The following is a 19,178-nucleotide window of genomic DNA, read 5'->3' as shown; positions in this document are numbered from 1 at the left end:
CAGTCTGGCTGTGCTCAGATGTAGATCCAACAGCTTTAGTGGAGTGTGTGGAACACATGGAACTTGTTACAAGTTCGGTCCCTAAGACCTGTTAGATTGCTTCACTGCCAGTTCTGTTTTGCTACTGAAGGCCATGTGTAATCTCCTTAATTCTGCTGTAGGTTTCCCACTTTACCTCCTGAAGCTGCAGGAGTTCTGCTTCCAGACTCTTTGCTTTCTTCTCATTTTCTCTGGCTGTAGAAAATATTTCTTCTCTGGCAGCCCGTGCATCATCCAGCTCTCGTTGGTAGTCCTTCATCTGAGCCTTGTTGAAAATAATAACAAATTTGTTACAATTTCAGTTGAAAGAAATGTGGATGGAACAGAACACATACACAGTTACATTGTCATAATGCTGCTGAAGTTATTTTTTTGTAGAGATCTGTTAGCACATGTTGGAAAGATCTGAAATGCTTTTCCAAGGAGGGCAATGCTGCCACTTGAACACTGCATCTTTTGTAATGCCTATGGTCCTCTGAATATTTGAGTACATGTAGAGTCTTAATGTTTCTGATTAAGAAAATTTTTGTTGTTTAGTTGTTAGCATGTGACAGAACAGTTGATATGGAGGTTTAAAATATAAACAGGAACATGATAATTCAGAGACAACCTGATTTCCGAACATGCTCTTTTATGCTCAAGAGTCAAGTGTTAGAGCCCAGATTGAAGCCTTGTAATAAATTTTATCTTACACTCCTTTCTTTTCACGTGAATCTTTGTTTTCCTCCATATGGGTAAGTCAGAAGCATGAAATTCAAGATTTTAATCATTTGCCCTGTGAATTTTTCCACTGTCATTCAAACTGAGCATTCAAATACTGACATTTGAATGTGGCAGTCTAGTTAAAATTCCCCTTCTGACCAATCATCTGTAATGGGCATCAAGCTCACAGATGTCACCCAACTTCTGTATTCTGGCTGTATAAGACACAGCAGTGGCAAAAACTGTCTTTTTGGGGTTACTTACCTGTAATTTGCGAAGCTGTTTGATGGCTTCTTCCCGACCTTTGTTGGCAGAGTCAGCCTGGCTCTCCAGGTCTTTAACATCCATCTCCAGCTTCTTCTTGGCAGCAGCTGCCAGGGCACGTTGCTTCCGCTCATCTTCCAGTTCAGTTTCATATTCATGGAGCTGATCATTAAGGAAAACAAGTTCAGTTTAGCAAAGTCCTCGGGGACTCTTAAACACTCTAAATAGTGGGTACAGACCCCATATCTCTGTTAACTGTGACTTCCCTGGCAGTTAAAACAGATTTCCATTTTGTCCCAAAATTAAAAGCTTTTGAAAGGACTCAGCAGTTTGGGTCCTGTATTCATGGAAATGTGTGTATTATAAGATGATGACTACAGCAGTTGTCCTTGCTGTCACAACACTTCTGTACGAATAAGTTTTATCCAATAAGTTTTATCCAAATAAGTTTTATCTCCAATGCTTTTGTATGCATCCAGTGTACCTTGGGGAAGGCAGATCTATTAGAAGTTGTCTTTATTCACTTGCACTGACAATACAGAGAATGTAGTTCTGACTGCCAGAAATAGTGATTCATATGTTTTATACTATATTGATTGTAAAGTTAAATAGCTACATTTGTTGGTAACTGTGCATCTGCTATTGAAAAAGGAACCCTCCCTGCCTTCTTTAGTACAATAACCCTTTTTTCCTTCTTTTTTTTTTTTTTTTTTTAATCACCATATGTTCAAGGCAACATAATGTTTTGGGTTTTTTTCATTATAGTTAGTGAAGTACTTTAATAATGGCACTAGGTTGGGGCCTTTCAACTGGCTTGGTTATATATTTAAGTTGGGAATGGTACCTGTCTGAGGAGTTGTCTTTTCTTCTCCTCATTCTGTTCATCTCTGGCTTGTAAATCTCTTTCAAACTGGCCTTTCAGAGCCTGCATGTTAACTTCCAACCTGAGTTTGGCATCCTCTGCAGCCTGTAGCTCATCCTCTAGCTCTTCTAATTGTGTCTTCATCTCTTCTACTTGCTGTTCCAGGGTCCGTTTAGATTTCTCCAATTCATGGACCTTTCAAGCAATGAGAATTTAATATATTTGTTATGACAAATAAGAATAATTCTAGTTATACACAGTACATCTGCAGTGTAGGCCACATTTGAAACTATCAGGTGTGGACAATGAACCATCTAATTTACACTGAAAATGCTAAATTAGTTTCATTTTGTACTTGCAAAACTATCTTAAAATAATAAGATTCTCTTTATCCCAATCTTTCATTTTTCATCTAGTCAAATATCATAATTTAATTTATTTAGTATTAGAAGTAATATATATTTGTAATAAAAGTAGTGATTGACAATGCAGAAGTGGAAATTTGCTGCAGTTATGTAAGTAAATATAAGCCACGTGGCAAAGTCAAATATAACTAATAAAATAAGATTTGCAGAGTTTACCATTTCAAAGAAGTGTAATAAACTAATACATTATTTAGAAATCAGTTAGATTCGTCTTCATGCTTGAAGTTATGTTAAAAATAAACATAGCCTACAGTTACTTTGCCAAGTCCCTTGAAAGTTTGGACACAAATGGAAAAACCTTTGAATTTTTTATGAAATATCTGATCTTGCTGAATGGATTTGTGTACTGCAGAGAATTTCCCACACTGGAAACAATTATATTTTCTTTTAGCTGCTATTTTAAGTTATTGTTGTGGAGATTGTTCTAAGGCCAAAACTTACATTCTTGCCAACATCATCTTTGGAGCTAACGAGATCTTCCATTTCAGCTTTCAACATTTTGTTTGTTCTCTCCAGTTCTTCTTTGGCTTCCAAAGCCTCTTCAAGTGCTCGAGCCAAGGACAGAGCCTTTGTTTCCTTTTCTCTAGCTTCAGCTTCTGCTCTGTCCCTTTCATCTGCATATTTTGAGGAGATGTTCTTCTCTTCAGCTAGCATCTGTGAAAAGGTAGTGTGAATACAGGAGGTCATTAATAACAGGCTTTTCTATTGCAGCTGTTTTGTCAGTTGTTAATGACAGAGAAAAATCTCTGGTTTTGATAAAGGCACATAAATACAAAATTAAACATTTCTTGTATAATTAAATTTTAGTTAATTTTTTTGTCCCCTTGTCCCAATAGACTTTCTGTGAGTTCCAGACAGGTGATAACACAGCAAGGGAGAATCTGAAGTCCATACCTGATCAAACTTCTTCTGTTTCTTCTCCAGGTTAGAGACCAGCTGACGCTGGTTGTCCAAGTCCACCACCAGGTCATCCAGCTCTTGCTGGAGTCTGTTCTTGGTTTTTTCCAGTTTGTCATAAGAAGCAGCCTTTTCCTCAAACTGTTGTGTGAGACTTTCAATTTCTTTCTGAAGTTTCTTTTTGCCTTCTTCCATGAACTCTACTGTGGTGGTAAATTCCTGTATCTTCTTCTTAGAGTCAGAGAGCTGAAATTTGAATTCAGAGGACAAATCTTTGTAGCTGTGACAACAAAACTTGGTAGACAGACAAAAGCTTGGCCAGGAGACAGCTAAGACCTGGAGCTTTCCTAGTCTGACCTTTGTGAAGTTGGTGGCAGTTACCCATCACCAGCCTCCATAAAATGAGGCAGAGCACAGACCTAGGATGCACATAGAGGCCTTGTGTGCAAGACTATGTGTGGAGCTACCTTGCATTTGTACCTGTCCTAGGGATGATATTTTAAAGGACAGGGGGACTGCTGCCTGCATTTTGGAGCACCACTGGTGCCATCTGGGCTAACAGCACAAATTCCCTGAAGGTCCGTGTGCTGTGCCAGGATAATTCTACAGATCCTCTGCAACTGCCAACACAGCTCTCAGTGATGGAGCTAATGATTTCATTATGGCACTGATACCTGTATTGTCAGTGTTGAAATATGTCTCTCCACGTTTTGTTTTGCTTCTGTTTCTTCATCCAACTGCTCCTGCAAGCTGTTCTTTTCATCCTCCAACTGGCGGAGCTTGGTGGACACATTGAGCTTCTGCCGCGTTTCTTCCTGAAGCAGCTCCTGCAGTCACCACAGCAATTGGCAAGACAGTCATTAGTTTAGGTCTTTTTATTGTGCACTTTATGAATCTTGTAGGTGAGCTGATCTTGGATGCAAGTTTACCTGTGTATCTTGTAGCTGAGATCCTAAGGCTGCAACATCTTTGGTCAACTTGATATTTTTGCTTTCTGCTTCATTGAGCAAACTGGTGACATTTTCAACCTCCACCTGTGAGATGCCACAGAGAATAAACTCAGTTATTTTGCAAAGCTTCAAAATCTTCCTTAAACTTTAGTTTCCTTGGGTTTGTCTGAAATCTTATCTAATGCCATTTTTTGCCTATTTACCATAGTATTTATTTTTCTATATCTAGTCATATTCATAAAGCAATAGTAGTATGTTGCTTTCAATGAACTGCAAAGGAGAATGGGGTTTTTTGGTGGATTTCCTTCCTCTTCCCAAGTTTGACAGAAGTTGGTGCACTTGATTATATTTTCTTATTTATCCACCAGCTTAAAATAATAAAGCAAAGCTTACTGCAGCTATGAGCAAGATGTAACAATAAGCTTGAGTAGTATATCTGGACATTGAACACCTACCAGAGAACTATTTAAAATGATCTTCAGTTATTTCTTAAACTGTAGCTAAGTGAGCATTCTCCTTTCATTGTCATCTTTAATGAGCACATGTGTTGAATAGCTATCTAATACATTTCCAAAAGCCACACACCTGTCAATCTTCCCCACCAGCCAGAAATGAACAAACAGAAAGAAACTGTCAGATCTGCATCATGGTCAGTGAATCAGTGATGGCATTACAGACTGCAGCACGTACAGAAGGGTGGTGAGACTAAAAGCTCCCAGTTTCATGAGATGGAGTAGTTTTTAGCATGTAGTAGTTTTTAGTTTTAATCAACACAATTAGTTGATTAATTGTGTGGTAATTGAGGTAGGAGTTTAAGGTGACAAAAAATGAGCATTTTGGCTGCAGGGCTATAATTCCTCTAGATAAACTGGGCTTCTCAGTCCCACGATGTCACAGCAAAGCATCAAACTCCTTCCTACCTGTAATTTATGGACTTTTTCATTGAGTTCTGTCCGAACACGCTCTCCCTCAGTGTATTTGGACTGTAAATCCTGCAGCTGTACTTCCAGCTTCTTCTTCTTGTGCTCCACATCTTGTTTGGCCTGATTCAGGCTCCTGACTTCATTAGCCAGATCAGCATTGTCTTTCTCCAGTGACTGTTTGGCCTTATCCAAGTTTGCTTTAGCCTACAAGCATGTGAAGAAGTGAATAAAAAAAGATGCTTTATAAGAGGAAATTGTGTTATCTAGGAGGTGGTTTTCAATGAGATGGATTTCTGTTTACCCGTTTAAATTGTTCCAGCTGGTCTGTGAGCTCTTCCACAGCCTGAGTGTGTTTTTGCCTCATCTCCTGGACCTGGGCTTCATGGGTTCGAGTCTCCTCCTCCAGGGCTCTCTTCAGCACTGTGACCTCCTGCTCACGCTTTGCTCTGGAAGGTGACACACATCAGTGGAGCAGCAGCAGCAAAGAGCATTCCAGCCCTACTGCAATGCCTGTAAACTGAGCTTGGGGACATCCCTTTTTGTCCTTTGTGCTACATATCCATACCTGAGCTCCTGCTGGGCGGCTGTGGTATCCAAAGTGTCCTCAAGCTCTGTCTTAAGAGCCTCCAGCTCTTCACCGAGGTCTCTCTTTTGCTTTTCTGCTTTGTTTCTTGCAGCTTTTTCAGACTCCAAGTCTTCCTGGAGATCAGAAATTACAGATTCTAATTCACGGATCTTCTTCAGGGCGTTGTTCTTGTGAGTAGTTTCATCTTCAAGCCTTTTTAAAAAAAGAACATTTCATTTTAGAAATTTAAAAAAGTAATAACAAACTATTTCACTTTGAGGAAGTCAGTATACACTGAAGATTTATAAGTTCTGTGCAAGAAAGTGCCAAAGAAAGGGAGACTGATGCAAAAAAGATCAGGCAGCTGTACTTCAGCTGGATGCAATGTCTGGAGATGCTAATCAGTTGATTCAGCAAGTTTTGGTGGAGTGTTTTCCCTCTTAAATTTATTTTAAAAATCCACAGAGATTCTGGAGTGGTTCAAGATCAGGCTCTTAATTAATTTTTGCCTATTGCCTATGAATTAGATTGTTACATTTCATCATACTTGACAGCACTGCCCTTGCCTATGGGAAGAGCAGTTTTCATTGATACCTGGAGGTAATTCAATAAAATAGATTATTTGTCTATGGAACAAGCAATAGCATAATTATTTTTCACAAAAGGACATTTGAAAAATGGGGAAGCACATGGAGGGGATGAACTGAGAGATGAGATTGATGGCTGCCCCTTCTCTGGGGAGGGGCAAGATAAGTTCCAGCCTGGGCTTTCCACCGTGTGCAGACCCAGGAGTGAGTACCTGGCCAGAGCAGCCTGCAGCTCCTCCTCCTTCTTGGCCAGTTGTGCCTTCAGGTCAGCAATTTGTGCCTGGAGCTCTGCAATCTGCTCATGCAGATCATTTGCCTCCCCTTCCAGCTTCCTCTTTGCTTTGTCCAGTTCTTGTCTGCTCTTCTCTTCCTTCTTCAGCCGCACTGGAAAAGGAGGGATTTTGGTCACCAGACTGTGGTAGTGCCAGGAGTCCTTAACCTGGTCTCAAACCCAGGCAACAAATGGTTCTGGTCTCCAGTGTGGCCATGCAATTAACTACAGGTCACTGTGTTTTTGGAGCAACATGTAATGCCTTATTTCTAGCCATCCTGAAGAATAATTTCTTTATCTTTCTCCAACATAAGCATTTTTCCCCTCATTTTCTCTCTACTCTTTTATATATAAGGAATAAAAGATTTCTGTTGTTTGGCAGTGTGGAGATTTGGTGATTATCACCAAACTGGGTTCAGCATAAAAAATTTGGAAATACCCCACACAATTTTAAAAATGTCTCCAGATTGTTGAGGTTTTTTTGTTCTGTGCCAAGGAAAAAGAAGAAATTCTACAAACCCCAATAGACTATTGTTCATATTACCTTCAAGTTCAGAAATCATGGATTCATGTTTGTTCTTGAGCTTTGTAAGATTTTTGGCTTTTTCTTCTTCTTCTGCAAGATTTGTTGTTAGATCACTTATTCTTTCCTCAAGTTGTTTTCTTTCCTTAAGAAAAATAGAATATTTCTGTTAGCAAAAGTGTCTGTCATTGGTGATTATAAATCAACTCTTTGCCAACCAAAAATGTCGAAGAGAGTGTCCTTTTATGCTGTACTTCTTGAGATTGAAGTGATACATTTCAATTTTTCAGTTACAGACGAGCTATGGAGGGGTGTCTATGACTTTTATGTTCTCTAAGCTTCTGTTCTTAGAATCTTGGGCTCTCTCTGATGGCTGCTAAGTACAGGGCCAGCTTACAGGAGCAATCCCTTTTAAAAAGTACTGGAAGACATTCTTATTTTCCAATTTTAATCATGAAGTTTTAGTGAAATTAGTTGAAAACCAAGAGAATTATTTAGTCTGCTCTTGGATAGAAGATATGTCTTCCACTGATTGTGCATGACTGCTGTAAATATTTTGCTTGAAAATATTGTTGCTACAACAGAGTAGTTTTACACAATTTTGGATTGTTTAAATGGGCACAGAAAAATAATCAGAAATGCATTTGATACAGGCAGGACTGATGGTCTGGTGTAACTGTTTCTCTCAACTGTAAAGTTGAGAGAAAACCTTTTTCTCCACTAGAAAACCTTCTTTTCCATGAGATTAGATAGTCAAGAGTGTTCCTAGTGTTCTAGTGGAAAAGAAGGTTTTCTCTCAACTTCCACTGTTTTCAGAGTAAGAAAGTGGACCTAGAACCCACCTTGCTTAACTTGTTATTCTGATCTTCCATTACCAGAATATCATCTTCCATTTTCTTTATCTTGCTATCTGCTGCTACTTTTTCAAGTTGCAGTTTCTGCCTTGCTTCCTCTTCTTGTTCCAGCTGTTCCTCAAGGTCCTTTAGGGGGGGAAAAGAAACCCACAAAACATGAATTCTAGAAATCAAATACTACTTCTACAGTTCTTAAAAAATGCTTAATGCTTATTACTGCATGTTGTAAACTGTGTTGTTTTTATAAAGAACTAGACAATCTGTAATACTTGACAACATAGCAGGAAAGATTTGTTAATGTTTTAGAGAAAATGTTAGGGTTGAGATGAGGAAGAAGAGTGCTCTGGAGGAAAGAGCATCAATTGATTGTCCTTCCTTCAGTAGCACAGACATGCATCCTACAGAGGGTTGATGCAGCAAGCACTGTCCTAGGATCTGAGGTTTTTCTGCCTCTGTTGTGTCCCACTGAGGTCCAAGCTACTGTTTGTATTTGTCACTTATCTCTCCTTACCAGCATTTGTTGTTGCATCTTTTTCTTCTCTGCCTGCAGCTGCTGGCTGCGTTCCTCCTCCTCCTCAATCCTGGCTTCCATCTCATGCAGGACCTCTTCCAGCTCTTGTTTCTTAGCAGCTAAACGGACTCTCATCTCCTCAGCCTCAGCATACAGCTCAGTTTCTGCCTGAAGCTTCTCTGCCAGGAGGTTCTTCTCTTCAACAAGCTGCACAAATAAAATGGAGAGGAAGTTAAACTTGGAGTGCAAGTTGGTTGTTTTCCTGGACATTGCTGGGGTACAGGCAGGCAGCTCCACCACACATTCTTGTGTGGATGTTGGGCCTTTACTGAAGGGACTGGGAGCTTGTCTGCACTGACCTTTTGCTCTGCACCATTGCTATGAAGACAATCACAAGTGCAAAGGAGAGAGATACCTTTATTATAACAGCTTCTAGACATGGTCAAAGAACAGCTAGTGGCTCAGAGCTGTAAATCACCTGTGAGTGTTTCTGTTCCAGCTCCTTCAATTCACTCTCTGCTTTTTGTTGTTTTTCCTTAGTTTTTTGTAACTCTTCATCCTTGGCCTGCATTTCTTCCTCTTGGCGGGTGACTTGCAGCAGTGGTTTCACCTGGAAATGGAAAGGTTTTTTAGAATGTTTCCTGTCAGTATTTGTGTTGCTGAGCATGGACTCAAGGACTGACTGGCACTAATGGTAGTGCTGTTATTGCTCAGGACTGGACAGATGCTGTCCAGCCAAGCTTGATGGGAACATCTTTAAAGCCCCAAGCCTTAGAAGTGTTGCTCTTGGCTGTCTCTATTTTAATTCCTGGGGCCTTGTGAGCACCTCTGCCTCTGATAGAGTCACTTTTGAAATGTGTCCAGGTTATTTTCATCCCTTGACAATGTACAAAAGTTACATCTGCATGGGAAGGCAATGTGCACACACAGCTGTGTGTTACTGCCTGTTTCTGGTTGCAGAGGAGATTGTTATCAATCCAAGTAGGAAAAGTTTTCTGAATCCAAACTGAAGGCCATTCTTGAGACACCCAAGCCTCTTTAATAGGAAAATAGACTTAATTTGCATGGGTTCCCAGCAGGAAGATGCTTAGTGTCCCAGTTAGGAATTCCAAGCTACTTGGTTCCCCATAGATATATCACTCTGGATGTTTGGAAAATTCCATTTTACTCGGTATTCTCATTATCCACCCCCATGAAATTATTTCATGTTGTGGCAATTAAAAAAGTCTCCAAGCATGCAAATGAATTTCTGCCTTTTTATGAATTTCTGCCTAACTAGGTTGTTTTCTTCTCAAGTTAGAACCAGCTTTAATGTTAATGGTATTATAGAACTATCCAGGGTGTCTCTAACCCCAGATTTTGTGAAACTAATGAGGCTCTTGACACCAGCTGCAATGGGCTTTGGAACAAGGAGTGTGCCTGACAAAATGTATTTTGGTATCATGTGCATTTCTTTTGGAAAACTGAGGAGAAATAGCAGTCACTCACTTTAGTAAACAGTCTCCACCACTGCCAGTTCCTCAGCTTCAGGTAGGCAGCACAATTTCTTTGGATAACCTTCATTGCAGTCAACTGTTGCTGTCTCTTGGCAAAGGCTCTGTGATTAAAAACACAAAGCAAATTGGTTCAGTCTGAGAATAGAAGGTGTTTGCAAGGTACAAAGCAAACTCTGGCATGAGACTCTGCTGATGAGCAGAGATTGGGGATGGTTTGGGGAGTCTGGCACAAATTCTTCTGTCGCTTTAACAGTGCCTGTGCTTTCCTGAGGAAGGGTGATAACTGGTTAGCTGTCTGATATTTTATTTTAGTTTTTTGGCTGTTTGCATTCCATGGGGAGGCACAGATGTATAGATCTAGTAGTTCTGGGTGTGAACACCTTTCCAGAGTACACAGGCACTCGGATCTTGCACTGATTATCATTCTTGAGACATATTTCTTTGTCTGGCAATTTGAAAGCCTTGATAGTATGCAGATAAAAAAGGCATTATTGTTGATAGTTTTGTGGTGTACATTAACTCAGATCATGTTAGATAATCAATGCACCACACTAAAGCTGTGGAAGAAATTATGTTTTATAGATGCCAAGGGTGCTGCTACTTGTAGTGCATATGACTCCAGTAAGAGCTTAGAATGCTCCTTTCCTGCTGGTAGATGTTTAAATGAGGGGTCATTGTCAGCTTATTGTACAGAGGGGTGTGAGCAGCCTCACAGTGTAACTGCTTCCCTGTCATTACACTGATCAGCCTTTTCCGAGCTGGAGGTGAAACCTTCATTGGCCACAAGTTCCAATGCAATATAATAATGAAATGTCTCAGTAGCTTCAGTTTGTTCTATGGAACACTAAAGGCCCCTGCAGATTCCCTGCTGCAGAAAATATTCTATCTGTCAGCATATTTTCTTACTTTCTTGCTAGGTAGCCTCGGGACATAGCCTGGAAGGTGATAATAACATCTGTGATCTTCAGATCTCTTTCTTCTTCCAGGTGAGCCAGAACACCAGTTCTGAAGAAGATTTTACTCTGTCCAATTCTGTACAAGTTGGGATCAAGCTCTAGTGCTTTTATCTGCAGGAAAACAGGGATATTTTTAAACTCCAGTGCTGAGGTTTAGGGTACTAAAAATCACTTCTTGTTTCTGTTCAGTCTCAACGCTTTTATATAAAAAGCATAGGCCTGATTATAGTAGGATCAAAAATGCTTTCCTCACCATGAGTATGCAAGCCTGCTTCCCATCCATGAATCCTTTAGGAATGGCATTTGCAGCGAGAATTTCATATCTGCCAAAAGATGCTTATGTTAGGGAGGCTGAAACACACTGGGTGGTTTGGTACAGACAGACAGACAGACGGGTAAAGGCAGAGCTGGGGCTGAGGGCTCGTACCGCTGGCGGAACTCCTGGAAGACGATCCTGTTGGGGAATCCCTGGCGGCAGATGCGGATCCCTTCCAGGACACCATTGCAGCGCAGCTGCTCCAGCACTAAATGGGCATCCAGCTTGCCAGACTGAAAAGGGAACAGAAGGTATTTTTAACACAGATTTACAAAAGTGTTACCATCCATGTGTCTGTGTTTGAAGACATTGTTCAGCTGTGCCACGTGCAGCGAGCAGCTTGATAGGAGTAACATGGCAGGAATCTGAAAACCGAGCATCTGAAACTTACCCTTTTTTCATGATTTGGAACTTACCCTTTTTTCGTGATTTGGAATGATGCAGCGGACAAAGTTGGGGTTGGTGTTCCTTAGGGTGGTCATCAGTTTGGTCAGCTGCTCCTTGTAGAGCTGTCCAACGGTACGGAACATGCCTTTCTTGGTTTTTGAGGCACTGGGGAGTGAGCTTTCACTACTCATCTTGGCCATTTGGTCCAGCCCAACAATGCGGTCCACTGAAATAGAAAAAGAAGAATGGAACAGTTTAAATAAACTCTCCTTGCCTCACATCACACTCGTCACTGCCATGGTTACACTGCAGCTTGCCAAAGAGGACAGGTATATTTTTTATGCAATAGAAGCATTCTGACAAATGTACTAGAAGTCCTTCTGGGTAAATAGTCTACTTCTGTCAAAGATGAAAATGTGGATTTTGTTAAGTAGTGACAGAATGGAGCAACTGAATACCTGGAATATATTTTATTATGTCCATGAATTAAATAGAACTCCACAGATCTTATATGAAATCCTTCATAAAACCTAACAATAACCTCTACTAAGTGAGGTCTACAATTTTACACGTTCAGCAACATTTTAATAGTGTAATGAATAATTTTTATTTTGTTGCTGAATAATATTAAGGAAATTTTTTGATAGTGCTTAAAACTCTCTAATGAATTTTTTCATTAATGATGTCTTTAGAACACATTATTCTTATGTCTTAGCTCAGTCTCTTCTATGCTTATCACGTTCACAGTTGTGTGCTACCAGCAAGGGATGGCTGTCAAAAATTCTGGTAGGAGTTTCTCCCTTTAAACCCCATCAGTGATTTAGATTTGTGATTCATACCATCCTTCCAAAGGTCTGCTACAAATTTGTCTGAAGACTGGTTCAGCAGAGAAGTCACATTGTCATTTAGTGGATCCATGTTCTTTGTCAGCCAGGCAGTTGCATTGTAGGTAACCTGCAGGGAACAGTGAGTGCTACATCAAGAATTTGTTCTTGATAAGAAATCTGGAGTGTCCAAGAACACAGGGCACTCTATTAACACAAAATCAGACAAATAATGTGCAAAGGTTTCTAGGGTTGAGGGCTGAGTATTTATTTCACATGTACTGATGTCTTTAAAAAGTCTGCTTTCTTGAAAATGTTCCAAATTACTTGGATTTTCAATAACCTCAGTGATGGTAATTTTTGTTTTCTTGTGAACTTAGCACAACCATGATTTGCAAATCTTATTTCATGTGTTGTGTAATTAAAACACTTAATAAGCACATTTCATCATTAAAGCCATGTCTCATCAATGCAGATACCAGAATGTTTCTCTTTGATCCTTTGGGTATCAAAGAACAAAAGGTCCCTAAGTCAAAACAGCTCAAGCTGTCCAGTACCTTTCCTGCATAGTGCATTATACAGAATTCTGTTTTGTCCTTGAGTTGCTTGGGCTTCTGGAATTTGGGATGGTTGCCTTGTTCTGCAATTAGTTTCTCCACAAAGGACGTGTCAGTAGCCTTGGGGAACCAGCACTCTTCATCCAGCAGAGCCAGGACACCAGGAGGGTTGGTCTGCAATGGCAGTGGTGTCAGATCAGAATCATCACAAACAGAGGCACAGACAGAGCACCACCTTCCTCACCCCTGAGGTTACAGATCCTTCCAGGCAATAAAGGATCTCATGTTGCACTGACACATAACTGATACCTCTGGAGGATCCCACCCACAGAGAGAGAATCTTACTGGTCTTTCGATCAGCTCAATGCAAGGTTGCAGGTCCAGGCCAAAGTCAATGAAATTCCATTCAATGCCCTCTCGCTGGTATTCCTCTTGCTCCAATATAAACATTGTGTGGTTGAAAAGCTGCTGAAGTTTCTCATTAGTGTAGTTGATGCACAGCTGCTCAAAGGAATTGATCTGTGAAGAATAAAGAGGTGAATTCTTAACATTAGAAAGAGACCTTCAAGTGTGAACTTAAATGACAAGATGGGATTTGCTATTTTGTGTTTCTTTTTGCATATTAAAATAATTAACATTTAAGGATCTATATGGGTTTAATCAGCTTGTGTTCCACAGTACATACCTCAAAAATCTCAAATCCAGCAATGTCAAGGATCCCCAAGAAAGAAGCTCCCTGTCTTTTTGTTTTGTCGAGAGCTTTGTTCACACGAGCCAGGATCCAACGGAACAGACGCTCAAATTTTGCCTTGGCCAGAGCTTCTATGGCAAAGTCTGCCTGGAAAAGGTCAGGGGAGATTTTAAGTGAAAGAAGAAACACACTTAACTGTTAATTTCTGTAGAAATGAGAGAGAAAACAGATATTTCCCTTTAGACAAGATGTAAGGAGAAATAGAAATGGGAAAAGGGAGAAGAGCTTCAGGAGAGCAGAGCAGAGTGCGTGTGGTACCTGCTCTTTGGTCTGAGCTTTCTGGACAACATCTCGTCCGACCTTGATCCTTGGGGTCAGAATAGATCTTGTGAAATCTGTCACATTAATTCCCATCAGGTGGCACACTTTTTGTGCAGCTAGAATAAAAAAGTGAGATTTTATTTCAGACTGAATTGCCTCTTAGCTGATCACTAATATGAGTAGCTCAGCAAGTATGCAGAATTATTTATCTTCCTTAAAATCTTCTCTATTGTATATACAAGAGATGATACCATAAAAGTAACATTTGTTACTTTTATGATCCAAGCAACAAATTCACCATTCATCAATTTATGTATTCAAGATTACCAGAAAAGGTAATGATAACTGAGCTGATTTTAAGCATGGTTTATATTTTAAAGCCTGAGAGCTACACAGATAATAGCAATTAAATAAAAAATATTGATAAAGAGTACTTATTCAGTTACTGTTTTATTAATTTTTTAATATTAACTAAATTTTGAAGTGGAAAGTCATACCAGTATCGTCTGGCATAGAAGCTTGATCAGTATTTCTCTCCTTCTTGAAGACAATATTACCCAGTTGGAGGACAGATGAAACAACTCTCAGAATAGCTGTAAGAGAAACAGATAACATAAATGAGGAACAGATTGGCCATGTTTTGAAAACTCTGTCATCTGCAATAACATTCTAGTGCCTCTGATAGTCTGTACCTTTTTGGAAAGAGTAAGGCTTGTTTTAAAGGCCTGTGCCATAAAACTTGAGGAGTTTGAGAACTGATTTGAGCAAAAATCTTCACAATCTTTGCAGAGGAGCAAATGGGCCACTCTGGGAACACCAGCACCTCAAGTAAGTTATGCTGGCTCCCCAGGCAGATCCCCACATCTGAGGAATTTGTCTCCCACTCACAGTGTCTGCAGCATCCTCCCTGCTCAGTCACTCAAGAGTCTTTAAAATAAAAAATAAATCTGAATTACCAGCAGCTTCAAAAATGTGTGGCACTTCTGAATGTCCAGTTATTCAGGGACATGGGGATATTTAGTTGTGCAACTAAAATCAAATGTATACATATCTTTAAAAGGATTAATGTCAAAATCCAGAAAATGTATTTATTAATGTTTGATAACTAAAACATACATAAATATGATACCACCTAATCTCAGGTAGTAAAATCTACTGATATGTTCCAGATGAGGTTGTATCAATTTGGGGAGTTCTATTTGTTTATCTGTAAATTTATCTAATTTATACAGGAGAAGAATATTGTCCTAATGGGCTTCTTTTTTAGAGCACGAAATCAGAGGGGCTCAGACAGCAAAGTAATGACTCCTGTTGCTGCAGTGGAGAATGCTGCTGTCCATGGCAGTACTGGCAGGAGAGCAGAGCAGTGTGCACCAGCACCATCATCCAGGCTGAGCAGGGCTGGGGTTCTGCTCAGCACCCCTGGGTCACTGATGCAGGTGAGGGATGTGCTCTGCTGCTGCTGCAGCTGCTGCAAGGCTCAGCAATGGGAGGACGCTGCTTTTGCCACCAGGTGTCACTTGGGACATGGCAATGTGCATCTGAGAGCCCTGCACGCTCCCAGCAGCACTGAGAGGCAAAAGCTGTGCAGGTGGATGTCTCTGTGGAACGTCTCCACAGTTTCAGGACTCTTTAGCTGTTGTTTCATCCTCTTTGTTTTTATTTCTCTTTTTTCTGAATCAGTGAGTACATATGAGCTATTTGAGCCTGTTCTGTTTCGTTCAAAAACAAATCAGATTATTTTGCAACTTTTTCATGCTAGTTGGAAAGTTCTGAAAAATGGCTTTAAATGGTCATTACTGTTGAGCTGGCTTAGTCTCAGTAATCTCTTTTTGGATATGTAGGGGTTTCCAATGGGAAATATTCCCTTTCAGAAACACAAATTAGCTTTGCGAAGTGATTATTCTGGGCAGAACTAACCTCTGCATTTGCATCTCTATGTGGTGTCACTTGCAGATGTAAATGTTGAATACAGTGTTGACAACAATTCTCACCTGTCTGCTCCTCATCAGTAAAGCCCATAATTTTCATGGCTTCCAAGGTCTCCTGGAACATTTCATCATCTTGTTGAGAAGGAATAGGCACGTAGCCACTGGATAGAAAGGTGTAATTGTTGAAGTTTTCCAGCAACAAATCATCTAAAAAGAAGAAGAAAAGCTTTATTTAAGAGCATTTACTTAATGCTCTTGGTTCATGAATTCTCCTAAGGAACAACAGAAAAAATCCCAAAATTATCACCAAAGGAAAAATCTGCTTGTATGAGGAGTTTAGGGTTTTGTCAAATATTTTCAAAATAACTATTTAACAACTGTTTTGATGGCATTAATTTTCTAGTTTTCATTAGTGACTGGAGAACATCTCTGCACTTTGGGGCAATTTTGTTTTGTATGGACTCAAATCTGAGCCATTCTTCCCAAAATGCTTTTATTGAGTGCCATATGTAACCTACTCAGAATTGTGCCTCTCCCTGTGGGGATTCATATCCTATAATAATAAAAATGGAAAAAGGTAACAACCAAAGTGGGCCAAACTAACAGACTGTTCAACCCTATTCTATGGCCAACAACAGATTCTTAGGTAAGGAACATAAAAGCCAGGGGAAATACAGAGTAACCCATTGCTTTGTACATTCTTTAGCAAAGAGTGATTTAGGGAAATATGTAATATTTGAACCATGTTCCAATACATCTGAAGCTGTGGCTTTCACAATGTAATAACATGCTGTGCCAAAAACATTCTCTTAATTTATATTAAAACTATGAGCTGATATTCTTGTTGGAACCCCCAATCTCTTTTTTTCTAAAGGAGTTAATAACTCTTCCCAATTTATCTTCTTGATATTATTCAGGATGGGATCTGAATGGGTCTACATCTCCTGTAAATTAAAATATCTTGTAAACTACAAACAACCTGCCTCAAACAGGTGGACATGAATCGAGGCTTTCTTGTAATTCACTTGAGAAAATTTTCTCTAGCTAAAATACATAGCTATTTATATTGCATTTATTTATAGTAAGGATTGAATGACATGTAATTACAGAAATTAAATACTTAGGCAAGCCATTGCTCAGACTATTCAATGAGATAAGAGAATCATTAATAAGGAACTTACTTCTCATCTGTTCAGAAGCTCCAGCAATCAAATAGTAAAAGATGTGAAATGTTCTTTCATCTTTAGCCTGACGAATTGCACGGGATTTTTCAAGCAAATCTGTTTGTAAAGTGTGTTAAAAAAAATCAATAACGTGATTCAGTCCTTTCTTAATTGTGCCATCAGCCTCAGAACCATCAATAGCATTGCTGAAATATTTGCCATGTACTTGTCTAACATGAATATGTGTCTAATTCTGTGGCAGGAGCTCTGGTATTGGTATAATGCTTACCACAATAAGCAGATCAATCTCCTACTTGCTGGTGCCGGGTAAATGCTGGTAATCATGGCAGTAAGCAAAATAGACCTAAATTATTCTAAAATCCAAGATCTAAAACTAATAGTCACAATATAACTCATACCACTTTGAAAGTGAAGCACCAGTATAATTCTTCAAACATACGGTGGGGGCTGCTTGAAAAAAGAGTTCTTGAGGTGAGTTTTGTAGGTATAAAAGTAATAAAATCAAGTTATATTTATGGACCATTTTTGTGACTATAAGCTAATAAAAATGAAGTTATCAATAATGTAAGTATTTCGATACCAGTCAGGGATTCACTCTTTAAAAGCTAAAGTGCTGTAGATAAAACTTCAGTTAAGACCAAAAATGTTAAAATGTTAATGATTTTCTCTGAAGATCAGTTGTCAAAATAAGAACAGAATGATAAACTGTTTGTTGCTTGATGCTACACTTAAGGGATAAGGTACTTCTTTATAGCTGCATCATTTTTTCTCATTTATTGGAGCAAGAAGCTCTTTCTATATGCAAAGATGAGCAGTGCAACACTGAGGAAACCACCTGCATATTCATATGTTCATTAAAATATACTAGCTCATAAACATACCTAGGGAACAGGCAACATGCCTGACAAGTGAGGTCAGACTGAGCTGAATTTCTCAGTCCACTTTCCCTGAAAAAATACATTGAGGTTATTATTGATACACAGCTCACTGCTCTCTGGGTGTGTCATTTGACACAGCAGTTAGTATTTAGCATCCTGGCAGGACAAGTCCTCTGGGCACAAAAACATCCCTTGTCACTGCCTTAGGTATGGGCTGTCCAGTTCCTGAAGCTGTATTTGGGGAATAGCTCCCTTTCCTATAGCTGAGAAAACAGCCCTGGAAACAAAACTGAGAGCAGGACAGAAGCTGATATCAGCACAAACGGGGCCACTTCCTTCCCTCTTTGTTTACAGCAGCCTCAGCAGTGTTTGCCTTAGACATGCAGTGAGCTTGTTTATGTGCCTTCCTCGCAGCCTGGGGCAGTCACTGCCAAGGATACAAGTCTCTATGTTTGCTCCCACAATGTAGCCCGTCACGTCGAAGTTGATGCGGATGAATTTGCCCTGTGAATGAAAAGAAGATTTAATTGGGCTGTTCTCTCAGGAAGTGCCAGGTTTTCCAGTATTAGCCAGTATTTAGCCTGTTCCATAAGATGTGTACATCACCCTCCCTGGAGTAACATGCTTGACTCCCTCCTGCTGGGGTGACCTGTGGAACAGCCTGAAAGGAAGTGACCTTCTCTGATATTCCCTCTGTACAGATTTCCCCCACATTCTCTTCAGGCACTTAGAGGGAAAGGGGTTCTCCCTACTGGACTAGGCTTTGGAAGCAGGGGTAGGACAACATCTTTGTTCCACTTTGATTTCCACAAGGTCAGTGAGGGAACAGGGTTGGATCTGTGAAACTCTCTCTGCTAAAGTTGACCCACAGACCACAGCATTTCTCCTACTTACAAATCTGGAGGAGTTGTCATTCTTCACAGTTTTGGCATTTCCAAAAGCTTCCAGAATAGGGTTAGCCTGGAGAAGCTGTTTTTCCAGCTCACCCTAAAATTCATTCAGAAGCAGTTAACACTAAAATTTGTAATTACTTAGTTGAAACTAACACTCGCACACGGCAGAGAAAGGTGAGATCTAATTTAAGTCTCTAATTTAATTTTTTTTTGTTGTTGAATACTGCATTTAATGTGGATTTGTTTTCATTATCTATTAAACTTTGTATTTATCTATTTGTGTAATTAACTGCTTCCCTGTATACATGACCCTTTTCCAGCTTTGTTGCCTATGACAGATCAAACTCTATTAATTGGTTTAGCATCACGAC

The 19,178-nt window shown here is 39.8% G+C and overlaps 1 protein-coding gene across 3 annotated transcripts in view; it reads right to left on the bottom strand.

The window, feature by feature from the left end:
- The window catches only part of MYH11 (myosin heavy chain 11), a 54,304-nt gene that overhangs the window by 7,128 nt on the left and 27,998 nt on the right, over positions 1-19,178 (bottom strand). For all 3 annotated transcript variants that reach the window (XM_059484175.1, XM_059484172.1, XM_059484173.1), the window contains 30 exons: positions 18,809-18,901; positions 18,355-18,418; positions 17,034-17,132; positions 15,916-16,059; positions 14,419-14,514; positions 13,919-14,037; positions 13,595-13,747; positions 13,255-13,428; positions 12,910-13,083; positions 12,368-12,482; positions 11,558-11,754; positions 11,253-11,374; positions 11,079-11,148; positions 10,776-10,936; positions 9,862-9,970; positions 8,852-8,983; positions 8,374-8,580; positions 7,851-7,988; positions 7,030-7,153; positions 6,427-6,598; positions 5,628-5,840; positions 5,364-5,508; positions 5,060-5,266; positions 4,119-4,223; positions 3,864-4,016; positions 3,187-3,435; positions 2,734-2,946; positions 1,850-2,062; positions 1,006-1,167; positions 176-304 (listed from right to left, as the gene is read on the bottom strand). In XM_059484175.1, the coding sequence (XP_059340158.1) occupies positions 176-304; positions 1,006-1,167; positions 1,850-2,062; positions 2,734-2,946; positions 3,187-3,435; positions 3,864-4,016; positions 4,119-4,223; positions 5,060-5,266; positions 5,364-5,508; positions 5,628-5,840; positions 6,427-6,598; positions 7,030-7,153; positions 7,851-7,988; positions 8,374-8,580; positions 8,852-8,983; positions 9,862-9,970; positions 10,776-10,936; positions 11,079-11,148; positions 11,253-11,374; positions 11,558-11,754; positions 12,368-12,482; positions 12,910-13,083; positions 13,255-13,428; positions 13,595-13,747; positions 13,919-14,037; positions 14,419-14,514; positions 15,916-16,059; positions 17,034-17,132; positions 18,355-18,418; positions 18,809-18,901 (4,452 nt within the window). The remainder of the gene's footprint in view (positions 1-175; positions 305-1,005; positions 1,168-1,849; positions 2,063-2,733; positions 2,947-3,186; positions 3,436-3,863; positions 4,017-4,118; positions 4,224-5,059; positions 5,267-5,363; positions 5,509-5,627; positions 5,841-6,426; positions 6,599-7,029; positions 7,154-7,850; positions 7,989-8,373; positions 8,581-8,851; positions 8,984-9,861; positions 9,971-10,775; positions 10,937-11,078; positions 11,149-11,252; positions 11,375-11,557; positions 11,755-12,367; positions 12,483-12,909; positions 13,084-13,254; positions 13,429-13,594; positions 13,748-13,918; positions 14,038-14,418; positions 14,515-15,915; positions 16,060-17,033; positions 17,133-18,354; positions 18,419-18,808; positions 18,902-19,178) is intronic.

This window comes from Ammospiza nelsoni, chromosome 17 (assembly GCF_027579445.1).
Source record: "Ammospiza nelsoni isolate bAmmNel1 chromosome 17, bAmmNel1.pri, whole genome shotgun sequence".
Lineage (NCBI taxonomy): Eukaryota > Metazoa > Chordata > Aves > Passeriformes > Passerellidae > Ammospiza > Ammospiza nelsoni.
This window is presented reverse-complemented; position numbering and strand designations above follow the sequence as displayed.